We start from the raw sequence: 22,904 nt of genomic DNA on the forward strand, positions 1-22,904 counted from the left end.
GGACTGGAAAGGAAGCGGGCAGAAGCCAGATAAAGAAGGTGGGGAGAGGGAGAGAACTGTAAGGTGGCAGCTGATGGGTGAGACCACCTTGTTCTGGCTTCTGCCCTTTTCCTTTCCAATCCGGATGAAATTCCAAGTACTCAACCGCAAGTATCTTGGATGTGAGATGGAAGTAAAGTAGAGAGGTTCAAAGTAACTTCCTTATCAAAGCATTTATGTGTCACCCTATACTACCTTGATGTTCATTTTCTTGCAGGTATTCACAATAAAATACATGTAATAAATTTTATGAAAATCTATAAATAGCAAAGACAGACAAATGACTGATGTGCAAAAGCAGACAAATTGTGCAGATAATTAAAAAATGTAAATGAATAATACTGAGAACACGAGTTGTAGAGGCCTTGATATTGAATCTGTAGGTTGTGGAGTCAGTTCAGTGTTGAGGTGAGTAAAGTTATCTCTGCTGGTTCAGGAGCCTGATGGTTGTGGGATGGGGAGCGGGGATTACTGGAAGAGGCGGTGCTTTGGAGGGTTTGTACACAGGCGAATTGAATGCGTGCCCTGTTGTAATGTAATAGCAGCCACGTTCGCGGAGCGACTGAGGAAGCCACTGCGGGAGCAAAAGAGCAGACAAAGCTTGTCAGCTCCTGCCCAGAAGGCTCTGTCTCAGACATGTTGTTTTGGTGTAAAGTAACAGCCCAGGTGTGCCTGTGTGAGTGTGCTGACGTTTGTCCTCTTTTCACACTCTGCCCACACTTGGGGTGCCAGGGAGGTTGATCTCCTGGCACTGCCACAGGCCCCTCACTGGGATCCCAGCCTGGTATCTCGGCTTCAGGCTGCCCCGGGGGGTGGGATTGGACATGGCCCCGTTTTCCCTGTCCCCCTCCATGGGCCTGTGGGATCCGGGGATCTAGTAGGCCAGATAAAATGTTTGAGATCACGGTTGCTTGTTCTCTGAGGAGCTGGAGATCACGCAGTCACGGAGAGAACAGTACAAACTTCTTATGGACAGCGGCAGGAATTGAATGCGGGTTGTTGGCGCTGTAAAGCATTACACTGACCGCTACACCACCGTATTGTTAATGGAACTGCCTCAGCCACTAATTCCGACAGCTTGTTTCATATACTGACCACCCTCTGGGTGAAGAAGTTGCATTGTATGCCCTGTGTATGCCCATCATTGTTTTGTAAATCCACGTCCTCTGAATGCAGCAAAGGTCAGAGCCTTCCTACGGTACAACAGGACTGTAGTGAGGTGGGAGGGCAGTGGTCAGTGAGCCTGCTTTCTGACGTCTCCAACCGCACCGCTGAAGGGCTGCCCTCCGAGCAGTGCAGGGTGGTGTGGAGGGGAGAGGATAAGAAGCATTAGTAGATTATTTTTAACAGGTGTACTGTAACTGCTAGGGTGGCGGGGTGGAGATAGCGTCTCTTACCAAAGGAGGTGTAAGGCACTCCTTCCCTCCGCTAGCCTGCAGGTCACCCTTGGGCAAGGGGTGTAGCATTTGCTTAGGCCCCCTCCTCCCCACTGGTCATGATCACGTGAGGCCAGGGGAGCAGGTGGCGGATGGTCGTACGAGCAGCCGGTGCACATCACAAGTCCTGGTTATGCGACCACTGACACCAGGCAGATGCTCTCTGAAGAGTGTTGATGATGGCTGGGGTCACCCATCTTGTAAAGACACTGCTCAGAAGAAGGCAATAGCAAACCGCTTCTGTAGCAAAATTTGCCAAGGACAATCATGGTCATGGAAAGACCATGATCGCCCATGTCATATGACACAGCGCAAAAGGACAATGATGACAGTAACTACCCGATAGTCGGCGCAAACGATGAGCAGAAGGGCCTGCTTTCCTATTGTATTGCTCATCGTACTATGGAATGGGGTTAGGGGGAAAATAAACAGCCATGTTGGAATGGTGGAGCAGACTCGATGGGCTGAGTGGCCTAATTCTGTTCCTGTGCCTTATGGTCTTATTATCCCAACTGATCTGAGTAGAGTAGGGATTGCTGTCGGTGTGCATTTCTCCCGGGGAGCTGAAATTTAATATCAGCTTTATTAACTTTATTTAACAAGTACATTGAAACATACTGTGAAATGTATCATATTTTGCGTCAGCGACCAACAAGGATCTGCTCTGGGCAGCCTGTGAGTGTCGCCACGCTTCTGGTGCCAATGTAACATGCCCACAACTTACTAACCCTGACCCATTACACTTTAGAACGTGGGAGGGAACTGGAGTTCCCAAAGGAAACCCACACAGTCACAGAAAGCCATAGAGTCATGGAGCACGGAAACAGGCCCTTCAGCCCATCCAATTCATGCCGACCCGTTACTCTGCCTAGGTCCATGGCTCTCCACACCTCTCCCGTCCATGTACCGATCCAAACTTCTCTTAGTGCTGCAAATGAACCCACATCCGCCACTTCCACTGGCAGCTTGTTCCGCACTTGCACCACCTTCTGAGTGAAGAGTTGCCCTTAAAAATTTCGCCTTTCACCCTTAACCTGCGACCTCCAGTTCAAGGCTCTCCCAGTCTCAGTGGGAAAAGCCTGCTTGAAATTACTCCTTACAATTTTGTGTACCCTGATCCCGTCGATACACTTGGTGGTTGCCTGTCCCAGCGTGTGAAGTCAGCTCTGGCGGATGCAATCTGCAGGGGGATCCAACGGCGAGGAAGGTGGTACTGCAACGCAGGGCGTGACAAGGCTCAGAAAATGTCACGGTCCTCCACTGCAATCAAGGAAGGCCCCGGTTTGTGAGGCTTGTTCGTATCTCTGGACCCGGGCTTCCGCGGTCGGGAGAGCGGAACCGCCCCAGGGCAATGGCTCTTTCCAGTTTGGAAACTCCTCCCACACAGGCTTCCTGTCTCCATTGGACGATCACCGCACCTCATGGTTTTGTGTACCTAATGTGCAGATTCCTTCCAGACAGTGGGAACTGAACCGCAATGGTTATGACAACTGCCACACTACCCTACTGCCCTGGGACAAGTGGAAGTGGAGCAGAAGGATCAGTGGATTCAAAGCGGCAATGAAGCTGCGGAGACCTTTGAATGTGGGATGGAGTTGATGCCAGCCGTCTCTGGGATGGAATGATTTGCTCAAACAAGCTGCTCCCTTGGGTTCTTGAATGATATGTTATTAACTTCGGTGGTTAGAATTTTTAATAAGATAATTATGACCCAAGGAAGACAGAAAGCCCACCCTGGTTATATAGTGGTTGTGTATCTGGAATTGTGGTTCAATTACTGACCGAGTACCGAGGGATGAGCTCAAATTCTGCCATGACAGCACAATTAATGATTGTGGAAATCAGAAGTGAGCCTCAGCGATGGAGACCATGAAATTACCGGGTGCCCATCAGTGGAAAAGCTCATGCTGTTTTACATGCCACCCTCCCACCACCCCCCCCCCGCCAACTGGTCCGCCCATCTGCAACTCCAAAGCGATCAGCTCTTTACCCTCTATTGAAGCTTTTCAGTTCAGGGAGGCGAAGGGTTGTGGATGGGACGGGCAAGAAATGGCGTTCAAGTCCTACAAAGGAATAAGTGGTGAAAAAAGTCAGTAAGAGTTGTAAAACATCATTGCAGAACATAGAACAGTATGAGCCCTTTGGCCCACAATGTTCTGCCTAGCTTTTAACCTCCTCTGAGATCAATTTAACCCTTCCTTCCTACAATGCCCTCCATTTTTCTGCCATCCATCTGAGAATTTCTGACATTTTCCTAATCTATCTCCCTCTGCCCCCACCCCCAGTTCCATGCGCTTACCAACCAATGAAAGGAAAAAACATACTTTTGATATCACCCCTGTACTTTCCTCCAGTTACCTTAAAATTATTCCCTCATGTCTAAAATCAAGGGTTTTGAATTTGTTAACAAAAATTGCTAAGTCTGCTTTCTGTGAGGACCCAGTGAAATCAGAGGCTCCACTGACAAAGACAGGGCTTAAACTGACCCTTTGCATTGGATCACTGACAAGAGAAAATCTGCCGATGCTGGAAACCAAAGTAATGCCCACAAAACACTGGAGGAACTCAGCAGGCCAGGCAGCATCTATGGAAAAGAGTACACAGTCGACGTTTCAGGCAGGTCCACTTTCCATTGGATGGTTGGATTACGTCAAGTGAGCAGATAGAACAGGACAACCCCAAGTCATGAGCGAGTTTCCGTTTTTACCGACATCAGTTTTGTCCATTCGTTGGAAAATATACAAAAATCACTCAATAGGGTAACCGTACCTCGGTATTGATAGTGTGGAAGATGATGGAGCTGGTTTACAAACAGAGGCAACGTGTAGTGAGGAGAGGTTGTTGGGGCCGCTGATACAGCAAAGTTGCAGTCAACACAATGAGTTGCAACGTAAAATGTGGACAGAATCGAAAAGGGTGGACACAGGACTGAAGATGTTACTGTATATTTGAATGCACACAGTATATGGGAAAGGATAGATGAACTTGTAACACAGTTGCAAATTGGCAGATATGATGTTGTAGGCATCACTGAATCAGGGGTGAAAGAAGATGATAACTGGGAGGTTAATGTCCAAGGGTACACACCGAATTGAAAGGATAGGCAGGAAGCCAGAGGTGGTGGCATAGCTCTGTTGGTATAAAAATGAAGTCAAGTCATTAGAAGTAGATGACATAGGGTCAGAAGGTGTTGTTGGTAGAGCTAAGGAACTGCAAGGGTAAAAACATCCTGAATGGAGTTGTACACAAACCCCTAAATAGTTGTAAAGATGCGGTCTACAAATTACAACAGAAGATAGAAAATGCATGCCAAAAGGGCAATGTTACAATAGTCATGGGGACCTCAATATGCAGGTAGATTGGGAAAATCAGGTTGGTGCTGGATTCATGTAGCACCATGGTCCTGAAAAACGTCGTCTCGTTTTTACTGTGTACTGTACCAGCAGTTATGGTCGAAATGACAATAAAAAGTGACTTGCAACACACATCAAAGTTGCTGGTGAACGCAGCAGGCCAGGCAGCATCTCTAGGAAGAGGTACAGTCGACGTTTCAGACCGAGACCCTTCGTCAGGACTAACTGAAGGAAGAGCTAGTAAGAGATTTGAAAGTGGGAGGGGGAGGGGGAGATCCAAAATGATAGGAGAAGACAGGAGGGGGAGGGATGGAGCCAAGAGCTGGACAGGTGATAGGCAAAAGGGATACGAGAGGATCATGGGACAGGCGGCCTAGGGAGAAGGAAAAGGGGGAGGGGGGAAAGCCCAGAGGATGGGCAAGGGGTATAGTCAGAGGGACAGAGGGAGAAAAAGGAGAGTGAGAGAAAGAATGTGTGTATATAAATAACGGATGGGGTACGAGGGGGAGGTGGGGCATTAGCGGAAGTTAGAGAAGTCAGTGTTCCTGCCATCAGGTTGGAGGCTACCCAGACGGAATATAAGATGTTGTTCCTCCAACCTGAGTGTGGCTTCATCTTTACAGTAGAGGAGGCCGTGGATAGACATGTCACAATGGGAACGGGATGTGGAATTGAAATGTGTGGCCACTGGGAGATCCTGCTTTCTCTGGCGGACAGAGCGTATGTGTTCAGCAAAACGATCTCCCAGTCTGCATCAGGTCTCGCCAATATATAGAAGGCCACATTGGGAGCACTGGACGCAGTATATCACCCTAGCCGACAGACAGGTGAAGTGTTGCCTCACCTGGAAGGACTGTTTGGGGCCCTGACTGGTGGTAAGGGAGGAAGTGTAAGGGCATGTGTAGTACTTGTTCCGCTTACAAGGATAAGTGCCAGGAGGGAGATCAGTGGGGAGGGATGGGGGGGGGGGCGAATGGACAAGGGAGTCGCGTAGGGAGCGATCCCTGCAGAAAGCAGAGAGAGGGGGAGGGAAAGATGTGCTTAGTGGTGGGATCCTGTTGGAGGTGGCGGAAGTTACGGAGAATAATATGCTGGACCCGGAGGCTGGTAGGGTGGTAGGTGAGGACCAGGGGAACCCTATTCTTAGTGGGGTGGCGGAAGGATGGAGTGAGAGCAGATGTGCGTGAAATGGGGGAGATGCGTTTGAGAGCAGAGTTGATGGTGGAGGAAGGGAAGTCCCTTTCTTTAAAAAAGGACACCTTCCTTGTCCTGGAATGAAAAGCCTCATCCTGAGAGCAGATGCGGTGGAGACGGAGGAATTGCGAGAAGGGGATGACATTTTTGCAAGAGACAGGGTGAGAAAAGTGACTTGACTTGACTTGATCCCGGGGGTGGGGGGGGGGGATTTCTAGAGTGCCTACAAGATGGCTTTTTAGAGCAGCTCACGGCTGAGCCCACTCGAGGATCAGCTATTCTGGATTGGGTGTTGTGCAATGAACCAAAATTGAGTAGAGAGCTTAGGCTAAAAGAACGCTTAGGGGAAAAGTGATCATAATATGATTGAATTCATCCTGAAATTTGAGAAGGAGAAGCTAAGCTCAGATGTATCAGTATTACAGTTGAGAAAAGGGAATTACAGAGGGAGTGCCATGAGAGAGGAGTTGGCTAGAATTGATTGGAAAAGAACACTGACAGGGATGACGGCAGAGTAGCAGTGGCTGGAATTTCTGAAAGTAATTCAGAAGGCACAGGATATATACATCCCAAAGAGGAAGAAATATTCTAAAGGAAAGTTGACACAACCGTGGCTAATGAGAAGTCAAAGCCAGCATAAAAGCCAAAGAGAGGGCATATGATAGAGCAAAAATTAGTGGGAAGTTAGAGGATTGGGAAGCTTTTAAAAACCAACAGAAGGCAACAAAAAGAGTCACTAAGAAGGTAAAGATGGCATATAAAAGTAAGCTAGCCAATAATATTAAAGAGGATACCAAAAGTTTCTTCAGATATAAAGTGTAGAAGAGAGGTGAGTGGATATCAGACTGCTAGAAGACCATGCTGGAGAGAGAGTAATGGGGGACAAGGAAATTTTGCATCAGTGCTTCACTGTATGGTGGAAGTTCCAGGTGTCAGAGGTCATGAAGTGTCTGAAGTTACCATGACTAGAGAGGTTCTTGGGAAACTGAAGGATCTGAAGGTAGATAAGTCACCTGGACCAGATGGAGTCCATTATTAAGAATGAGGTCTTAAGGTACTTGGAGGCACATGATAAAATAGGCTGTAGTAAGCTTAGTTTCTTCAGGGGAAAATCTTGCCTGATAAACCTGTTAGAATTCTTTGAAGAAATAATAACCAGGATAGACAAAGGAGAATCGGTTGATATAATACGCTTGTATTTTCAGAAAGCCTTTGACAAGGTGCCAGACGAGGCTACTTAACAAGCTATGAGCCCAAGGAATTACAGGAAGGATTCTAGCAGGGATAAAGCATGGCTGATTGGCAGCTGGCAAAGAGTGGGGGGAAAAAGGGAACCTTTTCTGGTTGGCTGCCAATAACTAGCGGTGTTCCATAGGGGTCTTTGTTGGGACCGATTCTTTTTACTTTATATGTCAATGGTTTGGATGATGGAATTGATGGCTTTGTTCCAAAGTTTGCAGACGATATGAAGATAGGTGATGCAGCCACCACCATACTTCACGGTAGGAATGGTGTGTTTTTGATGATGTGCGATGTTTGGCTTACACTAAACATAATGTTTTGTCTGATGGACAAAAAGCTCAATTTTGGGTTCATCAGACCTTAGAACCTTCTTCAGAGTCTCCCACATGCCTTCTGGCAAACTCTAACTGAGATTTCATGTGAGTTTTTTCAACAGTGGCTTTCTCTTTGCCACTCTCCCATAAAGCTGTGACTGATGAAGCACCCAGGTAATAGTTGTTGTATGCTCAGTCTCTCTCATCTCAGCCACTGAAGCTTGTAACTCCTCCAGTGCTGTTATAGGTCTCTTGTCCCCTTCCCTCACTAGTCCCCTTCTTGCACGGTCACTCAGTTTTTGAGGACGGCCTGCTCGAGGCAGATTTACAGCTGTGCCATATTCTTTCCATTTCTTCATGATTGACTTAACTGTAAATTTTCTTGTATCCCTTGGGCTTTTCAATAGCTTTTTTGCGGAGTTGTTTGGAGTGTTCTTTTGTCTTCATGGTATAGTTTTTGCCAGGATACTGACTCACCTGTAGTTGGACCTTCCAGATACAGGTGTATTTTTACTACAATCAATTGAAGCACCTTGACTGCACACAGGTCTCCAAAAACAGATCTCCATTTAATTTGCTGGTGAATGCAGCAGGCCAAGCAGCATCTATAGGAAGAGGCGCAGTCGACGTTTCAGGCCGAGACCCTTCGTCAGGACGAAGGGTCTCGGCCTGAAACGTCGACTGCGCCTCTTCCTATAGATGATGCTTGGCCTGCTGCGTTCACCAGCAACTTTGATGTATGTTGCTTGAATTTCCAGCATCTGCAGAATTCCTGTTGTCGCCATTTAATTAGTCATGTGACTTCTAAAACCAATTGGCTGCACCAGTGATGATCTGGTGTGTCATAATAAAAGGGGGTAAATACTTACGCAATCAGTTATTTTGTGTTTTATGTTTTAATTAATTTAGATCACTTTGTAGAGATCTGTTTTCACTTTGACACAAGAGAGTTTTCCTGTTGATCAGTGTCAAAAAAAGCCAAATTAAATCCACTGTGATTCAATGTTGTAAAGCAATAAAACATGAAAACTTCTTGGGGGGGGGTGAATACTTTTTATAGGCACTGTCTGTATTGATATCTGTTCTGTTTATTATACTATTGTGTTTTTTGTGCTGCATTGGATCCGGAGTAACAAGCTTATTGTTCTCCTTTACACAGCGTACTGACGAAAGACAATTACCAACGTTGAATCTTGGACGTTCATAATACTTACTTATCCCCGATTCGCTGTCACTAACACTGGTTATCCGGTTGCTTCTGCAGATGGGAATTCGTGGTGGCCAACACACCATTTCCATTGTCAACCTAGGGTCCTCATTCCACGTAAAAGGGGTTTGCAGAGGGGCAAGGGACTGAATGGCTTCCTACACTGTGACATTTTCTGATCTATGGACTGTTGGCATGTCTTATCACCTGGTGTGACAGGATCTGTGTGGCCCACTCACACACCACCTTTTGTTTTCAACACCAATTTGTAATTGTAACCAGATCTCCTATCCCTAGCCCCTCCTAAAGTAGTTCTCCCAATTGCCCTCAAGAGTATAACAGCCATTTGTAATGTGTTTTTTTTTAAACCTCGAATGTATTTGGTTATGGACACTGGGAGTGTAGGAGAACTCCAGAAGCTTAATTACCACAGAATTCTTCAGATTCTTACGGTACATTACAGAGTGTGAGCTGTGGCGTTGCACACTCACTGCTCACACAGGCTCCTCCTCTTCTGTTCTGCTTGATCTGAACTCAGCTCCATGGAATTCAACACTTCACACTTCCTCCTTAGCCCAGCCCTCAGCTGCCTCTGAGCTGGATGAATAACGCCACGTCTTGTCTGTGTGTATGTATAGTTGCAGCCCAGTGATCCCCCGTTCCCTGAGGGGCAGCACAGTAGAGTAGTGGCCGGCGCTAGTTATGTCAGTGGGTGCTTGATGAACAGCCCAGATCAGATGGGCCAAAAGGCCTGTTACTGTGCCCTACGGCTCCACTGTAGTATAGCGGCTATCGCAATACTTCACGGTGCCAACAATCACCAGCTGGGGTTCATTTCCCACCGCTGTCTGTAAGGAGTTTGTACATTCTTCCTGAGACTGTGTGGGTTTCCTCTGGGTGCTCTGGTTTCCTCCCTCAGTCCACAGACGTAGGGGTTAGGGTTAATAAATTGTGTGCATGCTATGTTAACAACCAGAAGCAGGGTGACACTTGTGGGCTGGCCCCAGCACATCCAATCACCAATATACATGTCACAAACAAGAGAAAATCTGCGGATGCTGGAAATCCGAGCAACAGACACAAAATGTTGGAGGAGTTCAGCAGGCCAGGCAGCATCTATGGAAAAAAGTACAGTCTGACATTTCGGGCCAAAACCCACAGTCCTGCCGAATATACGTGTACTTGTTCAGTGAATTTTCCAGTACAGCTGCTTCTGTTTTTTTTTCTCTCTAGAAACTTCTTAGTTTTCAGTATCGGGTGTCACTTCACAAGAATCTGGCTATTTTATACACTCTGTGGCCACTTTATTAGGTACACCTGAACACCAGCTTGTTAATGCAAATATCTAATCATGTGGCAGCAACTCAATGTGTAAAAACATGCAGACATGGTCAAGAGGTTCAGTTGTTGTTCAGACCAAACCTCAGAATGAGGAAGAAGTGTGGTCTAAGTGATTTTGACTGTGGAATGCTTGTTGGTACCAGATGGGGTGTTTTGGGTGCCTCAGAAACTGCTGATCTCCTGGGACTTCCACACAGTCTGTAGAGTTTACAGAGAATGGTGCAAAAAAACCCCAAAAAAGCATCCAGGGAGTGGCAGTTCTGTGGGCGAAAATTACTTCGTTAATGAGAGAGGTCAGTGGAGAATAGCTGACAGGAGGGTGACAGTAACTCAAGTAAGAATATGTTACAACAGTGGTGTGCAGAAGAGCATCTCTGAACGCACAACATGTCGACCCTTGAAGTGGATGGGCCACAGAAGCAGACAACCACAAACATGTACTCAGTGTTCACTTTGTTAGGTATGGGGGTAGAGAATTAAGTAGCCACTAAGTGTACTGCAGGTTAATTGTTATCAGTGGAATTCTGTCATCTCGAAACTGAGTATGAGAAGACCACAAATCCTTTTTGATATGGTCTTTTTCTTTGATCTCTTGAGCTTCTTTCTCTTGTAACATTTAATAAAATCATAATCAACAAATTTTAGGCCTCTTTCTTGACTCCTGAAGAAGCTTTGGATGGCTAAAGCACCAGGATCCCACACTGCCATGTTGTCTGAGTGACGCCTCTCTGAGACATGGCTGAGGGAGAGAGGCAGGACAGAGTCCAGGTGGCCTAGCTGCTGACTGATGTCGGGGCGAACTCTGGGAGCAACGTTCAGCTCCCATGCTAACACAAGAGACTGCCTTTAACCTCAGAGATGGTCACAGGAGGCACGAGAAGCAGCTGCCAACGCTGGAGTCAGGAGCAGCAAGAAAGAGCTGAGTGGGTCAAGCAGTATCTCTGGTGAGGGAAAAGATTTGCGGACGTTTCAGGTCAAGACATCGTTGGGGGGGGTGTTGATGGGTATAAAGGGGAGAATGGGATGGGTGAGATTGGAGACTGAAACGATGGTTGCAGGGTTTGCTTTATAAGGAAGCTACGTCATTAAAACAAATTGTTCAGCCCGTCTTAAGCCTTGTTTATACTTCTGCATTAACTGGACGCCGTAACCTATGCAAGTGACCTACGCGCGTTGTGAGCATTTATACTTGTGCGTTGGTGTGTCTGCATCACTCGGCAATTCGCGCACGTCACGCATGCGCACACACCTGCCCGCGCAAGGCTTCATGGTCATGGTAGTCTTGGGGTAAACAAGACGTGAGCGTCTTTTTTCGTGCGAAATGTGTCCGCCATAATTTTGGAGGTCTGTAAAGCTTTATGGAAAGCATTGCAGCCAGAGTTCCTTCCCTGCCCTTCAGTCGCCCAATGGGAAGCTATTGCAGCGTAGGATGACATGTGATGCTACCAAGCGGACCAATCACAGCTGTTGTGTTCTGCGTTGCCGCGACACGCGGTTACATTTTGGGAGAGGTGCGTGTCGCAGCAACGCAAGCTCTCGCGTAGGGTTCCACGTCGGCTTTGCGTAGGGTTTGCAGCGATGCGTTGACACAGAATTATAAACCAGGCTTTAGGTTTACCCATGTGGATTTATGTATTGAACTGTGTGTTTTTGTAACCATTCGATGTGATAAAATGGAGTTGTACAACCCCAGAGTGCTAAGCTAATACCTTGCAATATATGAGTGTGATTAAGGTAACAAGAAGGAACTATAAGAAGTGTGTTTACTAAAGGAATACGTGACTACAAGCATGCAGTGTACTGAACATTGTGCAAGAGTAAGGAAGTAGCAGAGATGAGTCAGCTGCAGATGGCAGACCACCACAAACGTGTCCATTGATGATTCGGAGGACTGTGTTCAATGGAGATAGTAACTTCACCTTGTTCTTGTGTATAAAAAGAATTCTTTGTAAAAGGTGTGTTGGAAATCTCCTGATGGGAATGGAGGTGAACTTCCCCTTGCGTGGAATAAAGGTGTTTGATAAAGGTCCACTCAGCGTTGGCATTGTGTTTTGTGAGACTTAGCGGAGAGATACTGGACGCCCTGTCCAGAAGGGTGAGACAGCTCCATTGACCCAGGTTTGATCGTGACCTGAGCTGCTGTCGATGTGGAGTCTGTATAATCTCCCTGTGACTGTGTGTCCCCTCCCCCAGGTTCTCTCCCACACCCCAAAGATGTGCAGCACCTCCGCTCTGTCCGCCACAGTAGACAGGATCTCCTGGTTGCCACCCACTTCAACTCTGCTCACATTCCCATTCAGATATGTCCATACATGGCCTCCTCTACTGCCATGATGGGGCTGAACTCAGGTTGGAGGAGCAATAGTCTCCAGCCCCTTGGTACGAACATTGAATTCTCCAACTTCTGCTAATTCCCTCCCCCTCCCTTTCCCTGTCCCTATTTCACTCTGCCCCCTCCCCCAGCTGCCTACTACCTCCCTCATGATCCTGCCTCCTTCTACGACCCATTGTGTTTTCCCCTATTCCTTCTTCACCTTTCCTGCCTATCCTCTCCTGCTTCCCCCCCCCCACCCCTTTATCTTTCCCCTTACTGGTTTTTCACCTGGAACCTTCAGCCTTCTCCTTCCCACCCACCCCCCACCTTCTGTATAGGGCCTCTGCCCCTTCCCTCTACAGTCCTGACGAAGAGTTCCAGCTCGAAACGTTGACTGATTGTTTCCACGGATGCTGCCCGACCTGCCGAGTTCCTCCAGCGTGTTGTGAGTGTTAGGTTAATTACCTGCTTGAAGTTGCCCCTAGTGTACGGGTACAGCCTAGGAACGGGTGATTGATGGTGAGGAAGATGCAGTAAGGCGAGGTTTAAGGTCACATCCGGGCAAGGATAGTTTACAGATAGCATGTAGTCAACGCAGGCAAGTGAGTCTTTTGAAGAGAGATCCTTAAAGAGCATAGCTTCCCTTTGCGCAGCACGGGGCCAGGCTATTTCAAAGTTCAAAGTAAATTTATTATCAAAGTGCATATATGTCACCATACACAACCCTGAGATTCATTTTCCTGTAGGTATACTCAATAAAGCCATAGAATAATAATCATAACAGAACTGCCCAGCTTCAGTGTTCAATCAGAGTGCAGAAGGCAGCGAACTGTGCAAACACAAATGAAAATAAATAAATCAACAATAAATATTGTGAACATGAGATGAAGAGTCCTTGAGGATGAACCCATTGGTTGTGGAAAAATTTTAGTGATGGGGCAAGTGAAATTGAGTGAAGTTATTCCCCCCCCCCCCCCCGGTTCAAGAGCCTGGTGGTTGAGGGGTAGTGACTGTTACTGAACCAGGTAGTGCGAGTCCTGAGGCCCCTGTACCACCTTCCAGATGGCAGCATCGAGAAAAGGGCATGTCGTGGGCAGGGGGGGCTCCTTGATGATGGATGCTGCTTTCCTGCAACAGCATACTTGTCTTGCTATTTGGCATACCAAGACAAGAATGCAAATAAAGAATTCTTCGGTGACGATTCCTATTAGAAAGTTATTTTACTAATTCAAAGTATTACTGGTCTTTAATGTGTAGATTCTATTGGCTATCAATACCTGTATTATCATATTGTAATTGGTGACTGATTATGCAAATAAGGAATTTGAACATGCACAATGTTTTCAGTTGGTAAATACCTGTATCTGACTAGTTACTTTCTGCCTAGAAATAGCATGTCTTAGTTCAAACATTTGAACAGTTTAATGACAGGGGCCAGACCAAGTAAATAAAGTGTGATTGAGAGACCTATACAAGTTATCAGAGTCCAGATAATCAGCGATGACCAAAGTGTTGGGTCCGCTACTTTTCATGTTATATGTTAATGATCTGGACCATGGAATTGACTTTGTGGCCAAGTCTGCAGATGATACAGGCACAGGTCGTGTTGAGGAAGCAGGGAGTCTGCAGATGGACTTGGAGAGATTAGGAGACTGGGCAAAGAAGTCACAGGGAGAATTCAGTATAGGGTGGTGTATAGTAGAAGGAAGAAAGGTGTAGACTTTTTTTTTAATGGGGAGTGTATTCAGAAATCAGAGGTGCAAGGGACATGGGAGTCCCAATGGTTAATTTGCAGGTCGGGTTGGGACTAAGGAAAGCAGATGCAATGTTGGCGTTCATTTTGAGAGGACAAGAATGTAATGTTGAGATTTTATCGGGCATTAGTGAGCGGCTTTGGGCCCTGAATCAAAGAAACGATGTGCTGGCGTTGGAGAGAGTCCAGAGGAGGCGCTCAGGAATCCCAGGAATGAAAGGATTGACCTACGAGGAGGGTTTGATGGTTTTGAGCATGTACTCGCTGGAGTTTAAAAGAATGTGGGGGAGTCTCGTTGAAACCTACCGAATATAGATAGAGTGGACATGGAAATGATATTTCCTATATTGGAGTCTAAGACCAGAAGGCACATCCTTAGAATAGAAGGATGCCCCTTCTGAACAGAGATGAGAAGGAATTTCTTTAGCCAGAGTGTGGTGAAGCTGTGGAATTCATTGCCACAGACGGCTGTGGAGGCCGTGTGTGTGTGTGTGTGTGTATAAGCAAGCAGAGGTCGATAGGTTCTTGATTAATCAGGGTGTGAAAGGCTATGGGGAGAAGGTAGGAGGATAGGGACGAGGGGGATAATAAATCAGCCCAGATGGAATGGTGGAGCGGACTTGATGGGTTGAATGGTGTAATTCTGCTCTCATGTCTTGTGATCCTACGATATAAAGGAATGAAAGGTTTCCATTTCCACGCCCTCTCCCCGCGCTGCCCATGTTTGGAGTGACTCTGCAGACAGTTTAAACTACGTGAGGGAAAGGGAGTAGGGTTGGAGAATTTTCTAGAATTTTAGAACTAAACAAAGGATCTCATTATCTCAGCTGTGAGTGGGTTGGCAGGACTCTTTCCTCTGAAGGCTTACTCCAAAGTCAGGGCATTAAGTATAGGAGGTGGGGAGAGGGGCATTATGTTGCACTTCTGCATGACGTTGGAGTATTTTGTTCAGGGTATGGTACCTTATTCAGTGAAGTGTAAGAGAGTGAGGGGTGATTTTAGAGAGGAGTATAAAATTATGAGGTGCATAGATAGGGTGAATGCGCACCGTCTTAATAGGAATAGATAGAGTGGATAGCCAGCGCCTCTTCCCCAGGGCATCACTGCCTGAGTCAGTGGTGGAGGCAGATACACTCGTGAAGTTTAAGAGACTACTAGACAGGTATATGGAGGAATTTAAGGTGGGGGGTTATATGGGAGGCAGGGTTTGAGTGTCGGCACAACATTGTGGGCCGAAGGGCCTGTACTGTGCTGTACTGTTCTATGTTCTATGTCTTTACTCAGGGTTGGCAAATCCAGAGTGCATGAGGTTAAGGTGAGAGGGGAGAGATTTAATTGGAACTTTTTTTTAAATCGAGAAGGTGGTCCATTTCTGGAATGAACTGCCAGAGGAAGAGGAAGCAGGAACTATAACAACATTTAAAAGATATTTGGACAGATACACATATTAGACCAAACCACATAGAAGTAGGATTAGGTCATCTGGGTCTGCTCTGCTATTCAGTCATGTCTGATTCATGATTCCTCTCTGTCCCGTGCTCCATAAACTTTCTCAGCTTTGCTAATCGAGAAATTATCAACCTCCGCTCTGTTCATTTGCAGTCAAAAGAATGTAACACGGATGAATTCCTCCATTGATAATTATAGTGGATTCCGGTTGGGACACATCAGTACCAGTACATTTTGGTCCAGTTAAACGGTTGCCCCAATTAGCCAAAGTTTCATGGAAATAGTTAAAAAGGTATAAAAAGACAAACTACCATATATCTTAGTAACAAATTTTGTATTTAATGAAATGAAGAACACATTAGAACAGTATGAGTACTACTACAATACTACAAAACTGTGTATTAGTTCCTAATAGTTATTGACTGAGAAATTAATCCAGTATACACTGCCGCGTTCTTTTGATCGACAATAAATGAACAAAATTAGCGCAGTCACCTAGTGCAGCTAATGGACCGCCTTCATATAACACTATCAATGGACTGCATCCTCCAAATCTTCACATTTATTGTAACATTCAAGATGATTGTTGATACCTTCAAATTTTTTGTAGTACCGAACTTGTTGAAGTAATGAAGTCATTTAATTTACACTCCCGGCCGTTTCTGCCATCTCCAAGCCTGAATGGTTGAAACTCTAGAGAGCAAAGCAATTCTGAATTGTCTCAAAGCTTATTTCTCACCAACTGTCAGTGACAAAATCACTGATTTTTGAACACAAACACAATGCAACTGACAATATTTAAAACCTAAATACAATGTAGTGTCTAACACGTACAAGTGCACGCATGCGACACTAGTTAGAAACTTAAGCAGCAGTCTCCTGCTCCAATCAAGCAGCATAGTGTTCTAAATAAACAAAGTGAATCCCAGCTATTTTCTTGATTAGTTTTTGTTATGTAAAAGTTGTTTCCCAATAAGCATACTTACATATATATGCATGCGCAGTATGTACAGAATATATTAGATTAGATTCAACTTTATTATCATTGTGCTGAGTACAGATACAAAGCCAATGAAATGCAAAGAATAATTTACAAAATAACTGCAAATATAAAAAGTGCTACAGCACACAAATATAAAAGTACTGAGACAGTACAATACGGATGCAATACTGCTTAGCACTGTGATGAGAGGTTCAGCAGGGTCACAGCCTCGGGGAAGAAGCTCTTCCTGTGCCTGCTGGTGCGGGAGCGGAGGCTCCTGTAGCGCCTACCGGATGGGAGGAGAGTAAAAAGTCCATGGTTAGGGTGAGATGCATATGTGATAATGCTTTTCGCCCTACCCAGGCAGCGTTTATGGTAGATGTTCTCAATGGTGGGCAATTGGGTGCTGATAATCCGCTGGGCAGTATTCACCACACGCTGGAGTGCTTTGCGGTCCCATACCATAAGACAAGACCATAAGACAAAGGAGCAGAAGTAGGCCATTCGGCCGATCGAGTCTGCTCCGCATACGGGACAATTGCCATACCACACTGAGATGCAGTTGGGGAGTATGCTCTCAATGGTATAGCAGTAAAAGTCCGTCAGTATCCTGGGACAGAGGTGAGCTTTCTTCATGCTCTGCAGGAAATAAAGGCGCTGTTGGGCCTTTTTGATCAGGATGGAGGAGTTCAGGGACCAGGTGAGATCCTTGGAAATGTGGACACCAAGGAATTTGAAGCTTGATACACGCTCCACTCCAGTTCCATTGATGTAGATGGGGACGTGAGTGATACCGGTGGAAGAAATATATAGAGTTATAGGCTTTTAGAAAGGAAGGGTTTGATTGATGGTAGAGTAGGTTAAAAGGTCAGCACCCACAGTGGGATAAAAAGGTCTGTACTTTGCTCTATGTTCAATAATGTTCTTTTAAAGGGTTATCCAAATTTTAAATTCTGCACTGCCACAGCAGGATTTGAAACTAGTATTGTTGGTGCAGATCTTTGGATTGCTCCTTCAGACTGCTCAGATATCGACTGAGATTCACCATCTACTGACGCTTCCTCACAAGCCCCAGCCTGTCCTAACTTCCTCTTTGCCTCTCCCTCTCTGATGAGAGTCAGCGATCAGGTTCGTCCAGTCACAGCATCCTTCCCTCGTGGTTCTGGCTGGATGACGGAACTCTTCTTTGAGTGTCAGTGAGCCTCAGTCCCCGCTGCATTCACATCCCACGCACACGTTCCTTTTGTCCACTGCCACCGCTGTAGAAAGTGCTGGGACACCTTCAGGATCCGCTGACTCGGGGCATAGTAACGTGGGGATTAGTGTAACACTATTACAGCACCAACGATTGGAGTTTAATTTCCGCCACTGTCTGTAAGGAGTTTGTACATTCTCCCTGTGACCCCATAGATTTCCACTGGGTGCTCCAGTATCATCCCAGATTCCAAAGAGGTATGGGTTAGGGTTAGTGAGTAGTGGGCATGCTACGTTGCCGCTGGAAACATGGTGACACTTGCGGGCTGTCCTCAGCACATCCTTGGACTGTGTTGGTTGTTGACTGGATACTGATAGTGGATAGCTCGAAGGGCCGAATGGCCTACTCCTGCACCTATTGTCTATTGTCTATAAGACAGCCAATGCCGTTTTCTCAGGGCTGCAAGGCGAATATCAGAGGACATCCCTTTAAGATGAGCGGAGGAAAGTTTAGGGGAGATGTCAGAGGTAAGTTTTTTATTCCAGAGAGTGCCAGAAAAGTACTGTCAGGAGTGATGGTAGATGCAGATTAGATTTGATTAGATTCAACTTCATTGTCATTGTGCCAAGTACAGATACAAAGCCAATGAAGTGCATTTAGCATCTGACCAGAAATGCAAAGAATATTGTTATTTAGAAAATAACTGCGAATAAAAAAAGTGCTACAGCACACAAATATAAAAGTACTGAGACAGTACAATATGGATGCAATACTGCTTAGCGCTGTGATGTGAGGTTCAGCAGGGTCACAGCCTCAGGGAAGAAGCTGTTCCTGTGCCTGCTGGTGCGGGAGTGGAGGCTCCTGTAGCACCTACCAGATGGGAGGAAAGTTAAAAAGTCCATGGTTAGGGTGAGATGCATCCCTGATAATGCTTTTATATGTGATATGTGCAGCACTGTGCAAAATTCTTAGGCACATGTAAAAAAATTCAGTAAAATGAAGATGCTTTTGAAAATAATGAAATGAAAAGTTTCTGAATATCAAAAAAAACTATAAAGAGCAGTAAACTGTAAAAAAAATCACATCAATATTTGGTGTGACCATCCTTTGCCTTTAAAACTGCATCAATTCTCTTAGGTGCACCAGCGTGCAGTTTTATAAGAAAATCGGCTGGTAGTTGTTCCAAGCATCTTGGAAAGCTTGCCATAGTTGTTCTGCAGACTTTGGCTGTCTCACTTGCTTCTATCTCTCCAGGTAATCCCAGACAGCCTCGATGATGTTGAGATCAGGGCTCAGTGGAAGCTATACCATCTGAAATCATATTAAAAAATCTAGGGTCCTTAAGATTTTTGCACAGTACTGTATATGTATGTATATTCATATATATATAGTAGGAGCCATGCATCTGTTCTCTGTCTGCTTTGTATTCTCTGCTGCTGCTGAAAAGCGTCATTTACGTCAATGGCCAATGCAGACCGAGGGTTGTGGAGTGGTCAGCTCACAAGTGTTGCCACACTTCTGCCGCCAAAATAACATGCCCGTGACCTACTAACCCTAACCTGTGGAACATGGGAGGAAACCGGGGCACCGGGAGGAAACCCTCACAGTCACGTGCAAACTCCTTACGGAATTGAACCCTGATCGCTGGCACGGTAAATTGATTGCGCTAACCGCTGTGGTGCTGTCATCCAACATTTGGAGACTGCTCCTCCCGCAGTACAGTGTGGGGGGTATCAGCATAGATAGCAGTGTCCGTCCTGCTGGGCCTTGGCCTGAGAAGCTTCTGTCGGCCTGTCACACAGCATCAGTGCAGGTCCAAGGCCAGTCAGCGGAAGGACTTTGCTATTCTCCTAGAAACAACTGGCCCATGTTCAGCTGTACACAAGGAAGCTTTCTCTGCCTTGGCCTTTGAAGTCCTCATTTGGATATTTGCTACTACTGTTAATATGGCAGGCTTTTTGACTAGAGTCACGGAGCCATTTTCCTCTTCGAGAATAGAATCCTGCCTGTTAGAAAAAAGGCGGGTGATGCTCAACACAAAAGGTCTGTTCCTTAGAGTTTCCATGCTCTGAATCCCAGATATGGGGACAATCACAGGAGAGGGACCCTGAGGTAAGTTGGGAGAATTTGATTCACTGGAACTGTAGGGCTGCTGACACTGTGCACAGAAACCGACTAATCCCCGGTGTTCTGTTTTAAATGCAGGCATTCCAACTCTGATCATCCTCGACCAGGAGGGAAAGATCATCACTCGGCAGGGGAGGGCGGCTGTGCTCAATGACATGGATTGCAAAGAGTTCCCGTGGCATCCGAAACCGGTATTAGAACTTACAGAGTCCAGCACCATGCAACTGAATGAGGGGCCCTGCCTGGTTCTGTTTGTGGGTATGAAGTGCTCGCCATGAATCTCCCAGTCTAGACTTCAGTCTGCCTCTGTGTGTGTGTGTGTGTGTGTGTGTCTTTGTCTGTGTGCCCATGTCTCTGTCATTATTGGTGATACTTGTGTGTGTGTGTGTCTTCACTAGTGTGTGCGTGTGTGTGCGCGCGCTTGCGCACTGCCTGGGGTGTCAATAAAGTCTCGGTGTGTGTGTGTATGTCTGTACATACAGTACGTGTATAAAAATGTGTATGTCAGAGTGTGTGCCCTCATGTGATACTTTGTGTGTCTGTGTGCACATTTCGTGTTTGTGCATAGTCATTGTATATACATACGTGTAAAAATGTGTGTGAGTGATATCCACATGCGTGTTAGGTGTGTGATTAAAAGGTGCGTGAGAAAGTCTACGTGTGTGTGTGCACGTTTATACAGGGTGGTGTGTTTGCTGTATGAGAGTGCCCGTCTGTGTGGCCATATATCTGAATCCATGTATGTGTGAGTGTGAAAAATGCCTGTATTTTATTTAAAAATCTGGACCCTAGTTAAAATTTCACAACATTCATTTGAAGTTTTAAGTCATCTTCACCATCCCATAATAAACAGCATGACTTTATCACTCTGTGCTACTGGGCATATCTATCACCTGATCGATCTTCAGGTAACCGCCGGATCTTCTCGGCACAACCACCTGGTAATTGTGGGAAACAAAGGTTGTGCAGTTGTGTTACTTTTATCAAAGTCATGACTTGGTACAGAGCAGCCTCCTGTTCGGACTGCAGTCGGTTTGACAGCCGGGGGTGACTGCTCTCTGCATGTTCAGTATGTGTAAACCAAGCCCGATGACTGGCCGGGTGAGGTGAGGTTAGTGAGGGAGGCAAGGCACTTCACAGAGAGTAGGTCATAGGTCAGGACACCTTAGTGCCCATCCTTGATTCCCCATACCTTCCCTCGCCCACCGGAGCAAGTTCTGGACTTTTCCCGAAATTCGTCCCAGATTCTGTCCTGCATCTCCCTGGGATCGCAGTCTGGCTGCCCTACCACCCTGTTCTCGGTCAGTTCTTGTTCTTCTCGTCAACTCTGATGTCCCAGTTCGTTCAGACAACATTCCCAATTATGATCGGATCATTGTGATCAGAAAATAACTGAGGAGGCAGGTTGTTGTGGGAAAGGTAAAACTGTCGGAAGAAGAGGGAGCTAATTGAGGTTTCTTAAAACTCAAGTGTATACCAGGGGCCCCAGATATGTCCAAGGGCTTAAGTAGACAGCAAGGGCCCTGTGGTTGTTCTGAGTGCCAGTAATCTGCTGATCCACATCTCCACACTGGGTTTGAGTTAATTTAGTCACACAGAGACTCTATGTTGTGCACATAGTGTACAAATACACCATCACTGTCTCTCACACAGAGAAAGTACTGTACATGTGTAACATTTCACACTTAGATTATGAGGACACTCAGTCCTCGTTTATTGTCATTTAGAAATGCATGCATTAAAAAATGATACAATGTTCCTCCAGAGAGATACCACAAGAAACACAAGACAAACCAAGACTAAAACTGACAAAACCACATAATTATAACATATAGTTACAACAGTGCAAAGCAATACCATAATTTGATAAAGAGCAGACCATGGGCACGGTAAAAAAAAGTCTCAAAGTCCCTATAGCCCCATCATCTCACGCAGACGGTAGAAGGGAGAAACTCTCCCTGCCATGAACCTCCAAGCGCCGCAAACTTGCCAATGCATTGGAAGCACCCGACCGCAGCGGACTCTGAGTCCGTCCGAAAACTTCGAGCCTCCGGCCAGCCCTTTAACACAGCCTCTTCAAGCCCCATCCTCTGCCGAGCGCTTTGACCCCTCCCCGGCCGCCGAGCAACAAGAAGACCGAGGACTTTGGTGTCACACACACACACACACACCGCCCTTGCATTCAATATCAGTAACACCAAGGAACGTGTTCATTGTGGGCTTCAGGAAGGGGAAGCCAAGGGAACACAGACCAGTTCTCATCGAGGGGTCAGCAGTAGAAAGTGTGAATATTTTCAAGTTCCTGTGTGCCAGTGTCTCTGAGGATCTACCCTGGGCCCAACATATTGATGCAATTATACAGAAGGCCGCCGGCTGGTGGCGTAGTGGCATCAGCGCCGGACTTCAGAGTGAAGGCTCCCGAGCTCGAATCCAGCCGGCTCCCTTGCACGCTTTCTATCCGTGCTGGGTTGAGCGTCGAGCTAGCAACTCGGCTTCGTAAAAATAAGAAAGCCTGCTAAAAAAAACACCGTCATGACGGCGTCCCGATGACTCCACTCAGAGTTAAGGGTTTTCTTCTTCTATAAAGAAGGCACAACAGAGGCTACATTGCATTAGGAGTTTGTGGAGATTTGGTACGTCACCAAAGACTCTTGCAAATCTTGTGGAGAGCATTCTGACTGGTTGCATCACCGTCTGGTATGGTGGGGTCAGTGAACAGGATCGGAAAAAGCTGCAGAAAGTTGTAAACTCAGCCAGCTCCTTCATGGGCACCAGCCTCCCCAGCATCCAGGACATCTTCAAAAGGTGACGCCTCAGAAAGGCAGCATCCAACATTAAGGACTCCCATCACCCAGGACATGCCCTCTTCTCAGGGAGGAAGTACAGGAGCCTGAAGACGCACACTCAACATTTAAGAACAGCTTCATCCCCACTGCCTGAATGGACAATGCAGGGGTC

At 46.3% G+C, this 22,904-nt stretch overlaps 1 protein-coding gene across 1 annotated transcript in view; it reads left to right on the top strand.

Annotated features, from left to right (window-relative positions):
- The window catches only part of nxn (nucleoredoxin), a 169,972-nt gene that overhangs the window by 118,550 nt on the left and 28,518 nt on the right, over positions 1 to 22,904 (top strand). The window contains exon 6 of the mRNA XM_063031226.1: positions 20,025 to 20,204. Coding sequence (XP_062887296.1) covers positions 20,025 to 20,204 — 180 coding nt within the window. The remainder of the gene's footprint in view (positions 1 to 20,024; positions 20,205 to 22,904) is intronic.

Source organism: Mobula hypostoma, chromosome 23, assembly GCF_963921235.1.
Source record: "Mobula hypostoma chromosome 23, sMobHyp1.1, whole genome shotgun sequence".
Lineage (NCBI taxonomy): Eukaryota > Metazoa > Chordata > Chondrichthyes > Myliobatiformes > Myliobatidae > Mobula > Mobula hypostoma.